This window comes from Tachysurus fulvidraco, chromosome 14 (assembly GCF_022655615.1).
Source record: "Tachysurus fulvidraco isolate hzauxx_2018 chromosome 14, HZAU_PFXX_2.0, whole genome shotgun sequence".
Lineage (NCBI taxonomy): Eukaryota > Metazoa > Chordata > Actinopteri > Siluriformes > Bagridae > Tachysurus > Tachysurus fulvidraco.
In genome coordinates this window covers 13,712,863-13,727,703 of record NC_062531.1, presented here as the reverse complement: position 1 = coordinate 13,727,703, position 14,841 = coordinate 13,712,863, and the positions used below count along the sequence as shown (strand labels likewise).

At 36.2% G+C, this 14,841-nt stretch overlaps 1 protein-coding gene across 1 annotated transcript in view; it reads right to left on the bottom strand.

The window, feature by feature from the left end:
- Window positions 1-10,153: 10,153 nt before the first annotated feature.
- The window catches only part of commd10 (COMM domain containing 10), a 36,142-nt gene continuing 31,454 nt past the window's right edge, over window positions 10,154-14,841 (bottom strand). The window contains exons 6-7 of the mRNA XM_027167164.2: window positions 11,030-11,089; window positions 10,154-10,922 (exon numbers count right to left, since the gene is read on the bottom strand). Coding sequence (XP_027022965.2) covers window positions 10,884-10,922; window positions 11,030-11,089 — 99 coding nt within the window. The 3' untranslated portion in view covers window positions 10,154-10,883. The remainder of the gene's footprint in view (window positions 10,923-11,029; window positions 11,090-14,841) is intronic.

Here is a 14,841-nt window from a genome sequence, read left to right as displayed (position 1 = left end):
CAAACTGACATTTTGCTATCTAAAGGAGAAAAAAAAAATCAGTTGTTGGAATGGCAGACTCTAGACATCAAACCCATTGAAATGATGTGGCAGGATTTCAAGAGAGTTGTGCATAAACAAATAGCCTCAAACATCAAATAACTTTCAAAATGTCCCCAAAATGATGTAAGAGACTGATAAACTCTTACAGAAATGTATACTTTATACTTTTAGTTATTGATGCAAAAGGTGATTCTACCAGTTACTGAATATAAGGGTGCAATTATTTTTTCCTACCTTGTTTCTGAATGTTGGTCACCTGAGTTTTTTGTTTGTTTATAGAAGTTGGTGAGGACATAAATGTTATTTATGTCCTGATTAATAAAAACACAGAAACAAATTGGAGTGTATTTTCTTTTTCCCATGACTGCAGAAGACTTGTTCAGTATATGAAATTAGAGAAAATACACACAGCTTGTGCCTAGAGGAAAGCTATACAACATTTGATTATCATGGGGTTGGAACAGCAAATCAACATGAAAAATAGCATTTAGCTTGCTGCTTGAGAATAAACTAACGCTAACTTTCTGGCTAAAGTATAATACATAAATACATCTGCTTTATGTAACAGAAGCACTTTGTTGGAGAGGCAGAAACAGGACTCTATGGACATTTATTTAAAAATGTATATGTTTAGAATAAAAAAATGTATTGAGACATGATTTATAGACATGCAGGAATAATACAAAAATCCCTGTAAATAATACTATAGGATATGTGCCATGCTTGTACCTGTTATTTAATATACAAAGTTCAACATTGTATACTTATTACTTTATTCTGAAAAATAGTTTCTATTTTTAAATGTAGTGACTTAATATTAACATGCAAATTTTATACTGACAAAACCTTAACTATCAATGTGTTTGATTCAGCTTTACACTGAAGGATCACAAAATTAGATATAACAAATTCCTTAGTGTTGCAGTGAAGTAAGTATTTCATAATCTAACAGTTCAGTGGAATATGATGCATGTGTGACTTTGATTATCCAATTTTTATTTTTGTCTGAATTGATAACACAACAGTATTTGTGCAAAGGTTTCATAGCAGTCTTTACTGCAGCCGTCCCTGTTCTTATTCATTGTTTGTGACCCTGCTCTCACTCTAATGGTCCATAGTCATGTAGGAAGTCTCATGGTACAGCTACAGCTTTCAACACCTGTCCTCAAATCTACGACATCATCTTCAGGCAAAGATGACAAAGAAAACTTTCAGAGTTTGTTTACGGTTTTGCCCCAATAGCATTGGAATGCAGTTGGTATAATAAATTCATCTTCATTTATTTTTATTTATTTTTTTGTCAGAAACATTAGCCAGTTTTTATTCACATGTTTATGACATTTTTCTGGGTAAATACTGGACCTCTGTTTATTCAAACTAAACCAACCATTAAAAAAAAGTATTCTGTAGATATATAGAAAGACAATCAGACAGAGAATCCAGGGTCCACCCCCTCATGGTTTCTTATAAGACTAGATTCATAGCAACCGTGACCAGAATATAAAGATACTATTTAAAATAAATTAAAAAGGTGCTTAAGATAAATGAATGAATGAATGAATGAATGAATGAATGAATGAATGAATTGATTGATTTAAAAAAAAAAAAAAAAGAAAGAAAATCAGTGAATACAACAATATTTCATTCTATCGACCTATCACAAGCCTGTGCCAGGTTCATCCATTTTTCTTTATTTTCCTGTCTTTCTCCCCATCTAAAATAAGCAGGGCCCAGGTGGCTCCCGCCCAGCAGGGTGCTGGAGACTGCCTCTGCTAAATGACAATTTTGTTGCGGTGCTGAAGGTCAGCCATAGCAAACAAGCTTGCTGGGTCCTTCTGATTGATTTTTCTGTCCACTTACAAATTGTTTTCACTGTCTCTAACATATCATGGTAATAACAGCAGTTTAGATTAATATTATTGTTATTAGAAATTGTAGTATTGTAATGATTAGTCTTTTTTTTTCTTTTATTATAATGCAATGAACATATCTATAATAGAGAGGTAATTCACAGACTGTTAAATAGTATACGCATCATGCTACCTTTATTCTTAAGATAATCCTTAAGATAAATGTAAATAGTAAGTTTTTTCATTTTTTTCTGCAGTTCAGGCTGCATTCAGGACATGGATAATGTGATTCATTTCACCCATTGATGGCAAGGGTCAGAATTCCAGACACATTAACCATTCATCAATCACATTTGGCATTCAGTATTGAATATCTCTGGAGACCTGAGAAGGACATATGAGGAGGAGGAGCAGGATGAGCAGGAGGAGGAGGAGGCTACTCTAGTCTCAGGTGATAGTACCAAATAACAGAACCTATTCAATTATGTTCAATCATGAATGGGGCAGAAAACCACAGATTTAGCTGCACATATAAGACACATTTTCATCGAGAACTTGGTATCCAGGAAGTTAAAACTGATGGATGTAGAATTTGGGGGTTTGAAAGCGATCTTGGGGGAAAATACTATTCCAAGTTTAAGAAGGAAGGTATATTGGTATATTATAGGATATTGTCATGATGTACAATTTGAAATGAAGAGGATAAATGCTGCATTCACAGCTATATAATAGAAATCTAATATAATACAAAATTATGTATTATATTATATAAAATTATGTATTTTTTGTTGGGACTTGTGTTCTAGATGAATATTTTAATAGATAGATAGATAGATAGATAGATAGATAGATAGATAGATAGATAGATAGATAGATAGATAGATAGATAGATAGATAGATAGATAGATAGATAGATAGATAGATAGATAGATAGATAGATAGATAGATAGATAGATAGAAATAACTATTAATGCTGCACAGATCATTTTTGTTTGGGTTAATTTGTCAGTTTAACCCATCCAACATAGAAAGCCTAATGATTGCTTGATAGTAGTGTTTATCATGTCTTGTGCAGACTACAACAATCAAGAAATGAGCGATTGGACTACCAAGGCAAGTCAGTCATCACCATGGCAACACTCACAGCGTCTAACCTCACAGACAGGCAGGCAGTTGTTGATAGGACATATAGAAAATGTCCCTTGTGAGAATAAGTCAAGAGCTCAGCAGTGCTTTGAGTTACAAATTGGAATATTGAGACGGTTATATTACAGACCCATCTGCAGTAATAGATTATAGAATTTACAGAATAGCTAATGTACTGTGTAAAAAACAAGAAACTACATTTAGCAACGATATTTTGCTTAATAAAAGAAAATGCACATGAAATTGTCTACCAGCTACGCAGACACAAGAAAAACACGCCACTGTTCACTATATTATTTTTTTTTAAAGGTGTCAATTTGAAGTATTTTCCATTTACAGTGCACATTGTTAAAACATGGCATGCATTTGTTTCTGCTGGATGGATATCTGAATCTAAATATTACCTAAAATAATAAATTAATAAAATATATATTTTTTAAAATCTAAACATTTACCTAACAGTTTTCTTCTCATTAACAGAGTTTATCAGATTCAATTAAAACTGGCAATTGAACTGGTGATATCTATCTATTTATAAAATACTGTTCAAATATATAATAATAATAATATAATATACAATATATAAATATATAATTATATAATACTATAGTTAGTGAGCTAACCTTAGCTTGCCTTGTTCTACTCTTAGGCTAGTTAACTATATACAGACATGCTTGGTCCAGTGTGTGTGTGTATATATATATATATATATATATATATATATATATATATATATATATATATATATATATATATATATATATTATCAATCGTTGTTATCTGACCTGAATTATGTTCTTTAGTTTACTTGTTAACAAAATGGCTAGCAGAGCAGCAGGGTTTAATATGTAAGCATGATAATGTGTGACATATAATAAATCTTTGCTGGCATATAATACACACCTCTGAAAAAACTGTGTACAAAACTGTACGCAACAGCCCTGACTGCAACTGCCTATCAGAGTACCTCAGAAACATATTTTAGAATATATTCCTCTCCTGGCTTTTTTGTTTTATATATATATATATAGATGAATATGGATTATTTCTGTAAATCCCTCCAGCTGTAAATAAAGCTAACGCAACATGACCAGTGGCCAGTACCCAACTGCCCCACCATCCATTATAGATAAGTGAGGGAGGTAAAGCAGTCCCATGAGCCGTCCCCCAGCTGTGTTCCAGCAGTGCCACCATTTGCATGCGTCCCCACCCACTTTTCATAATCATCGTGACAAAGCGAGGCGGCTTCGCCCGTCTGCAGCACACACATCCCTCCCTATTTCATCAGGCTTTTTCTTTATCACACACAGCACTGAGCTGCTGTCCCCTTCAATAAGTGAAGAACCTCATTTCCTGAGGGGCGACCATTTTCCTAATGGAGCTGCCACCATCCGTTTCGAGCCACTCTTTAAAGTGCGTCTGCAGACACATCCCCCATTACTGAGCCATTTTTTGTTCGCTTCTGATGTTTAATGATGCAGCGTGGCTCAGCTACTGACCCGGCTATAATCCAGAGGAAGACTCTGTGCAGTGTCATTAATGTGATTCCTGCTCTGTGTTGTGTCCAGGCGGTGTGAACAAACTAGTTTTCCTGCCCAGACAAGGCCAAAGATCCCTCGAGGATTGTCACTGAGGAACTGCAGCATGAAAGAAATCCCTCTGAATGCAACTAAATAAATGAAAACCACTTCACTTTAAACATAAATAATGCATGTACAGTACGCGTGGCCTCAGGTTGCATTTACCAAGTAATTAAAAGTAATATGCTTTAAGATCATCTTTCAAGCTTGACTGTTCTGTTGTTGTTTTTCTAACCTAAATTACTTGTAACACTCTGTTGAGAATCTCTCAGTCACATGTTACAAAAGTAAATCAAATGGGTCTCATAAACATCATGGGATTCTTGTTCATAGTGTGTGTGTGCGCGCGCATAAGAACCCTGGATCCCAGTATTGTGTTTACAAATTAATCAAAGCTTTTCCCATATTAGGCTTAAGACAAAAGAAAAGTTGTAGCACCATGATTTGAATTGACAAGGTATACAATCCAGCCCCTTCGTGACATACTACAAAATACTCCTTCAGCTCTTCTGCCATGAACAACATTTTAGGAAATCATTCTTACCTTTCATTATAACAGTGTATAACAGTTCTGTGAGACAGATAAACACACTGCTCCACCATCTGTGAAACTGTTTACAGCACACATATGTATATTATTCACTGTCATTTTTGCAAACCGGTTCTTTTTCACCTTTTTTTTCTTTTATTTATTATTGTTATACTCTTTTAAAATGTTGTACATATTCTTTTTTTATATTCAGTGTGTTTGGTGTAGTTCTGTACTTGCCTTTTACCATCTCAGTATCAATCTATCAATCAAGAACAAAAGTCAAAGTCAGTCAGTCTGTCAGTCTGCTCCTCTTAAACTAATCATATATTCAAATGTGTAATATTACACTCACAAAATAACTCAAATTCATAAGCAAATAATAAGTAAATAGTTGAAATACTAAGCTGCAATTTGTAAGACAATATATAATATAATTAAATATACAATTCTGCTTTATATTTTTAATACATATTTGGAAAAAGATCATATATCAGTTTTGTTGTCTTGTTTTCTGAATGTAAACAGTTTGATACCATGACACACCCAATAGAAAGGATACCACTATCTGTCTGTCTATCCATCCATCCATCCATCCATCCATCCATCCATCTATCTACCAGGTTACTGTGTGTGCTGAGCATCACCTCATCATGTGTCCATGTGGGTTTTCTCTGTATTCTCTGGTAACCTCTCATAAACCTACCAAAAGAAGGTTTGACTATACTGACTATACTGACTATATCCCTCCATTAAAACATCTACTGTAGCCTTGAGCAGGATTAAGAAATCACTGAGAATGAATGAAAAATAAACTACATGGGACATCGTCAAATTCACAATGTAATATTCCTAAGTTTGTTGTTGAGATCATCACTGATAAATACATCTGTGTCATGGATATCAGCATTAGTTGTCAAGCTGCTGCTCAGTACAAAAGTTTAATTGAACATTATTCCTTAATATCCAAAAATGACTGACAGTTGGACTGAAGGAAACAAAAGGAAGTAAATATTGGTTTTACCCAAACCTTTATTATATAAAGATGTTTTCATTTCCCTGTAGGTTGCAAATCCATCTCTAATAACTCTATAGATGTGCGTGCACCAATTGAGCTCCCAAAATAAAATCACTGAAGTTTTTACTGAATTACTGAAGTGACGGATACAAATCAAATTAAATGTACAGTGGGGTTGGGAGGGAATCAGAGTTAGCCACTCGGGAGGTGTTCTGAGAGGAGTTGCCATGTGCGTCAGGGAGTGTGAGCAGCAGACTCTTAACCAATCTCATTATCACGCACACACACACACACAGACACACACACACACACACACATTAGAGGCAACTACAAACCTCCTTAATCTGCTCATCATATTTCTCCCGCATCCCTCCCCCACTGTTAACCCACACTCACATAAGTGTCATTTGCTGTCGTGGTAACAGCTGTGTTCAGAAACAGTATCATCTGTTTAGAATAAAAGTTATTAGAAATGCAACAGTTTATACTTCTTTTTCAACTGATGTAACAGTTTGCAAAAATTCTATACATAAAATATGTGTACGTACACACATGTACATATACACACACACGCACTTTGTATTTGTATATGTGTGTGGGGTTTCGCATAACAAATACAGGTCTTTGCTTTATAATAGAGTCATCGAATCGAGATGCGAGGGACTGGAATTAAAAGAGACTGGAATAAAAAGCTAAGCAGATGGAGAAAAGTGCATCAGCAATGGGATTTTCTCCACAAAGCCATGGGTACCTGGATTTGGAAAACAGGATTAACCAGTGTGTAATTATTTGGGTGGGTATGCCTGCCATGCATTGTGTCTGCGTGGTGAAGTGAAGAGGTTGTGAGTATTATAAGGACAGCTAGAATATTAAATTATTTCTTAACAATTGAACTGAATGAGGATATTTTTTTTAACTGAATTTTGCAATGAACTATGTATGATGTTTGCTAAGCCAAGTCAAGAGCACTTAAAAACAAAGCTTAACTCAAGACAAAGATGCAACAGATGACATCCCTTTTTAATCTGTTTGCTACGGCAGAGTGGTTTCGGCCTGACACTATAGAAGGCTGGCGTGCTTTAAGAGTAGAATAAAAATAACCGCTAAATGAAGTAGGGTGAGTTAATTGACAGCCTGAGGAATAAAAAAGTTCCATATACCTCTATATAGATCCTCAGATGGGCCTCAAACTACAGACATTGTAATATGAGATAATCCACAATGAAATAATTCAGCCTGGTGCCACGGTGAGGTCAGAGACTTGCTAAAACAATATAGCAACACACAAGCTACATTCTGAACCACAAGAGAACTTATCACCCAGAACAGACTAGTCTTAGGGGCAACAGTCGCAAGAAGCAGCCTCAAGACAAGGCAGAGTCAAAGAAGAGCCAAGCGAGCTAGAAGAGAATAGAGACAGTGTTTTGCTAAAAATAGCGAAGCACCCGCATTCACTTCCAAGAAGACAGAGACCTCGTGTCTAGATACAGGCTAGACTTAAAGAGTCTTTGTTGAACTCTCAACAATGCTCATTCTTCCCCATTGGCTTTTGTTTAATTTGATTTGATGAGTTATGGAGATAGCAGGTGCAAATGTGTTCAGCAGTCTCTGAGCTGTGTGATATGAAAAGACACATTCGACTTGGCTGTAGGGGACAGAATGGAGTGATGACAGAATGTGTGTGTGTATGAGCAGGCTGATGAGTCTGGCTCCAAAGAGGGGTCGCGATTGTAGGGACCCAGTGGCACCCACCACGTCAAAACTGTCTTGGCACCTCATTCCATTTCACAATCAACACAGACACACGTACACCCACCCACACGAGAAATGTGTTGAATCAGGTTGGCTAGAGACTATACACTGATCCCGGATTAACAGATGAACCTCAGCTATATGTGGGGGGGAGTGGAAGAGTATGGCTGGCATTGATAATACTGTTCACAAAGGCAAAAAATAATGCTATTTCTATTCTGTTGTGCTATAGCTCAGTAACGCACATTTGAGCAGAATGAACAAGACATTTTAAGTGGTTTATATAGATACCTATATGCTTGACTGCTTTGATTTCTATATATACTGCAAATCATAAGAACACAATAAAGGTAATATTGAGCTCAATATATGGTCACATTCCAAAAATAACAATTAACAACATGCAGTTAAATGCTGAAAGTCTGATTGGTCAGAAGTGCTCGTAATTATGCTAGATGTAACGTGTTACTGTTTGCTCGTACACAGGGACACATCTGGTAAAAGGTCCACATGATTTAAAGCTAATGTTCACGTTTTGCACATTCTGTACTGTTACTACATTCACCACAGCCAACACATTTTGCAAATAACCTTTTTGGACAGTCTGAAAAATACACTCTTTCTTTTGTATTATTTCTTCTTCTTTCTTCTTTTCAAATGAGTTATTTAAGTGCACTGTGTAGGAAAGCAGACAAGGTTTTCCTTTCACTGAGTAAGTCGTTTACTGTACACAACTGTATGTGAGAAAGAAAAAAAAATCTTGTATAATCGTCAAGAATGGTAAAGCTTTCTGTGACATTTACTTAAAGAGTAAGCAAAGCAGTCAGCAAAGTTTCAGTGAAAAATGTCTTAAAAGACAGGGGAGTTTCCACCATCTCTTTCCAGCTGCATCTTTTTTTGGTTCATTAATATCAAAAGAGGAAAATAGAGAGACTAGTAAGGAAATGACTGTTTAAAGTCGGTATAATAAAACTGATGCCAGAAACTAAATTGTACTGTAGATGTTCACAACAATAAAATATAGCTATTGCTGTTATCAGCATAATAAATCACCCTGGAATGTGTATTTTTAGTAAAAAAAATCTACTTCACTTTGATAAAAGCCATCTAATTCATCACCCCATCATGGCTTACGACCTCAAAACAGCTTGTTCCATAGTGTATTATGATTTCTTACTAACTAATTCCATAAAACATTTCTTTTTTTAAATATCCTGTATATATTGCAGCAGCCCGTGTTCCCAGAAGTGTCCATAAACAGGACATGAAGGATTTTTTTGTCCCCAAATTTACTGTTCAGGATAAATATTTACTGCTCCTCTGGACGGTCATCAAGTCCTCTGTAGGTTAATCATCTTTAGGTGGGATGACTGCAGGAGCCAGTGCTTAAATGCCTCTTAGAAGCAAGCCCTCGTGTCAGTGTTTATGGTCCAGAAGGCCTCTGAAACAACTCTCCATTACAGAACTCTGTGTTCTGTATTTCGCTGATTCGCTGCTGGAGTCATTCAGCACCAACCGCTTTCACCATCGTGAGGCACCGAGCTGCCATCTGTTCTCCATGCTGCGGGACGCACTTCTTCCTCCGGCACTGGCTCTTATGCTTCTTTCATATTGAAGAGAAAGAGCAAAAGAAGGTACAACACTAACTTTCAGTGCGCACATGAATGGATGTTGTTCAAAGTACTCAAAAGGTAGACTTTAAACAGGAGAGGGCACAGTGTGTGAGTAGCCGGGAGGAGGTTATATTAAGCTGATCTTAAATAGAGGACAAACTCATGCGTTTTACAGCATGTCATTATCCTCTTAGCAGCAGAAGAAGGTTATGAGGTACTTCATTAGACTGTTGTAGTAGCTGTTTTCAAAAAATCTGCACTTTGGGAATGTTGTTTCTGGTCAATTTACATTTTTATCCTGTTCCTCTAAAATAAGTGCACTGTTATAGGTGATAATAGTGACTTCAAGGTGAAATTGCACGGTGAAAGGTCCAGACAAAAGATCTTCCAGGGATATACACATGTACACTCACTGGGCATTACCTATAAATATCAAAGCTATTTGTAAACCCAGAACCAATTGCCCGAGCGCTGAAATTGTATTTCTTTTAATACTTTGACCGAAACAGAACAACATAGTTTTTTCCTAACAGCCTATTAATAAAAAATACTTGTTTTTGAGTCCTAAAAAACAAAAGCTCAATTAGCACTTCAGTAATTGTGAAGCTGAAATGAAACAGGTGTGAAAATCATCGTGAAATGACCTCTCATTACAGGGGATCATTACACGTTTATTAGAAATACACCACTGTTGGCAATTCCACAACAAATTTAATGTCACATTTGCAGCACAGAAACGTTTTTTTTTTTTTTAAGGACTAGTCATCTGTTTCTTATCGAAACAACACAAGCCTTAGAGACTGGCTCAAAGCATTAAAATACACATTTGTTTCAAGAAATCTCAATTAGCACAATTTGAAAGCACTGCCACATTTTATGACAGATTTATGAAAGTTAAAACTGTAAAGCCATCTGACACACAGACCCAAGAGTACGCTTAGTAACTGATCAAGAGTGTGACTTCACACTCACACGTTTAAATGTTGAAACCTCTGGCTAGACGAATTGAGAGGAAGTGCAAGATAAACATCTGCTGTCTTACTTGTTTCTTTTACTCTATTGTCTTCATTCAATTATACAAAAAAAAATTCAGCCACTAGAAACAATAACCTTCTCTAGGGTACAATGGGAATGACGTTTGTGTTTTGAATTATTTCTTAGTCATGATATGAGTCACACAAAAGGCAGGAAACACAAATGACAAATTCGACAGACTTTTTTGAACAATTTACAGTAATTAGACAGAAATGAAACAAACGGAGGACATCAATCCTTTTTTGACTAGACTCATGGACTCAAGGGAAATGTGGTTGGTACACTGTGCATTTGCCCTTATGAAATGTACCATGAGCATCAAGTCAGGGAATCCAGCTGGGCTTGAATCGTCTCAAGCTGCAAAAAAAGAAAAAAAAATAATGTTTGACAGTTTCAAGAGTGGTACCATGCCTGGTCTTGTTGGCCAGGCATTCGAGTAGAAAACGTAATGAATTTAGTCTGACCTTGTTGTAGAACTCCAACAGTTCCTGGTGGCTGAATTCCACATGCACCTTCTGTAGATGCTGGACACAAGTGCAGTTGAGAAGGAGAACAGAAAGAAAAAAAAAGAAAAAAACCACAACAGTGAAAACACAGCTCCAATCAGCAGTCTACATAAAAGCCTCTCATCAATTATTAGCACACATCTGTCCAGATAAAGTCAGTTCCATCAAGAGGAAGCTACAGTGACCTAGTTTTGCCTGTAAAACTGGTACAGTAATAAATCAACTTGTTCAGTCAGATACAAATCCTAATGACAAAATGATCCTTTTTTCAAATACTGTTTTATTTACAGAATAACGCCTACAAAATGTAACAGAACATAAAAAGTTAAAAGTTTATAAGTTTATTAGTGATAGTAACTGAGAACCAAGATGCTCCAGAACAACATGTCATTCATAGAACTTGTTATTATTCTCCAATAAAATATTCCTCTCGCTTGTAATGTGGGAAGTTGGCGTCGCTGAACCAGGAGAGCTGTTCTGTACGTGTGATGTTCTTTGAAAGCCATAAATGAAAGCAAACGTGCGTCAGAAAGGAAGGGTTAAACCCACTCCGGAGCTACAGCACAAAAGAGCCAGGCTTCATCTGACAGATCTAGGTTAACAATAACGCACACCCAAATCACAGAGGTGGTCCTAAGAACTCAGATGATAAGCACTAAAACTAAAAAAGCGCTGCCCTCTTATCCTTAACCCCTCGTTGACAATGATGTGCTGAAATCTACAAAAAGCTGATAGCTTTGAGAACCCATAACAGAGGCTAATTTCTAATTTCTGAATGAAAGTTTAATGACTAATGTTTATTCATGTGATGTTGGAGTATGACATTTCTCATGGCTGAGCAAGTGAGAAATGGCTGACACAAAAAGGCACTTCTCATGAATCATTTGGTTATGTGAAATGCTTTTTTGCTTCCTGTCAGTGAAATTCGACATTAAAAAAAGTTTAAAAAAAAAACATTATGAGGTAAAGCTTTCTTATTAAAAAGTTTTCTACTTTCCACAACCAGTAGTTCACAAATTTTCAGGGTTATAAGACGTCTTACTAGAAGCAGTGGGCGTTTTTTCTAATTCATTCTGAGCTATTTTATTGATGACAAAACATTTATAAAGGTTTCTTGGGTATACAGATTAAAATAAAACAAATGTAAATAAATAAACTAATTAGAAAGAGATATACGATGTATTATTAGTCATACATGTAGCAAGATACTAGCTGAAGTGCAGTGCTATTGCATTTCAGAAATTACAGTAATGTTCTCGCTTGGCTTAAGTATATCCAGAAATAAAGAGAAAGAAGGAGGGAGAGGTTTCTTCTTACTATATTTGCATGTAACCTTTATATTTAGCTCCTAAAAAAATACCATTTACTGTATATCATAGGTGTCAAACTCAATTTCTGTACCAGGCCAGAGCCACATTTTCATGATTCCATGAAGGGCCCTAAAAGATGGATTATACACAAAAGTGCACCTATGTTCTAATCTGTTTATGACCGTGATCTCTTTTTTTAGGAATGGTTGAAGGAACTTGAGCAGTTTTGTAGTGGGGCACTGCACATTATCCTGCAGAAAGATGGCCAGCATGGGCACTCGGACTAGTCTGCAGCCCTGCAGCCCTATATGCATCATGCTGAGCACAGTGTTCTGACAGCTTTCTACCACAGCCAGGATGAACTTTTTCAGCAATCTGTGCTATACTAGCACTTCTGTGGGTTTGGACCAGATGAGCTAGCCTTCGGGCTTTCCAACATACACCACCTTCGGGATCCATAACACTTTAGGTGGATAATAACCAGTGCACACTGGGAACACACCACAATACCTGCTGTTTAAGAGACCCTCTGACCCCAGTAGCCATCACGATTTGACCCGTGTCATTTTTCCTGAAAACATTGACTCTAGAACTAACTCTTTGTTTCCTGCCTAATAAATCCCACCTATGGCAGGTGCTATTGTAACGATGGCTAACCGTATACAGGTTTCACTTTGGGTAGTGAGCCTAAAGCACACAGGCTTTTCTTAGGCTGTTAGTTATGCGGTCAGTGTCTTATTGGTACTGTATAAGCCCCAGTGTACTGTGCACATATTGGGTGGATTGTGTACACTTTATTATTGACTGGCCATCATATGAGTCATAATATGCAGTAGAATACTTTTACCAAGACAAGATTTTCACACACAAAACAGCTTATTCGTTGTTCTTGGCAAAAGAACTGAAACAAGAACAAATTATTTAATATTGCCGGGTTCCTTTTAACTCTAGGAGGACACATTGTCTTGGCATCGTAAAGTGATTCGTATTCTATAAATCTAGCAGTTATTCAGAATGCAAATGTGCCAGTAAATGTTCTCAATTTTCAAACATTTTATGACAGGCCTAGGATATATTTCAGGGGTTTCCACACTCACACTAGTCGAGATGTAAATGATGTTGAAGAATCCCAAACTCAATACATTAATATTAGACATATGAAGCACCGTGTCTCAAATCTTGTGCTTACGTACTATTCTAGACTGTTAACGAGTACTAACACCAACACAAATACTTTTGTATGTAAAGTCAGATGAGTTGCAGTTCATGACAATAATCACAACTACAGCAGAACGTTTCACAGGGAAAGAGCTTGTTGGTGTGTTTAACATCACTGTGCATAATACCGCTAAATGTTTTAAAGTTCGATTACAGGGTTGTTTTTCTCTGATGTGCCGTCTATTGAATTTCACTCTTTTCTAGCTGTACATAAGATACTCAGCGAGAGTATGAACAACATGGCTTGTTTTGCGATTAAGTCTGTATGTGCACACAAAATCATGCTTCTAATATAAGCCAGCTCCTGAGCTGTGGGTCGGGCAGCAGCACATGCCACGGATTATTTTCTTATAACAACACCTAATACATCTAATAACAACAGTTGTTTGGTTTTACAACATTATTCATACATATATTCTTTTATATTTTATAGCATTTTCCATATACATCTCTTTTCACTTGTACATTTTTTTATTGTAATTTTTTTGGATGTGTATATGACATAGTCCTATATTATAGGAGCTTGTAGCTCCAAATGAACACATGACTACATAATTAACAATCAACCTTCACTCATTCATATAGTACTAAAAAATATCTCAAAATTTAAAAAGAAAAGAGAGAGAGAGTAAATTCCCAATGATCCTGAGTGTATGAACAAACTTTAATACATAAAATAACTAATTTCACATCACAATACTGAAAGTCAACAATTTATACAACATATGGCATGTCGGGTTGCCAGATGCAGCAACAGCATCAGACTAAAATATATCCATAATTAGAGTTTGGCTTCACTGTGTTGTTAGAATTGAAAAACTGACTAATCAATATTAAAAGGAGAAGCAGTAGACAGTAAAAGCTGATGCAGAGTGTGTGATATTTTTAACACTATTTTTACTCTAGAAAAAGATTCATTTACACAATAAAATAGGCAATAAAAAAATCGAATTAGGCTGTTTATTTAATCATAAACCAGTATTCAGACCTATATATAGTGATGTGTTGTGCACCCTCACCAAAGTCTGGGGGATAAAAAAAATAAAAATCAATAGAAAGGAGCCGACGTGGTCTTTGTTATATTTTAAATGGACGGATATTGACCATGTGAATCTTCAACTTAAGTGTTGACCATAGCAGAGCTCTACCCCAAACATCCTTAATTATGGATAAGCCCCCTCCCCAATTCCTAGGTTAACTGGTTGCCATGGTCACCGAGCTCTTGGGAAGGCTTTTCCGCTG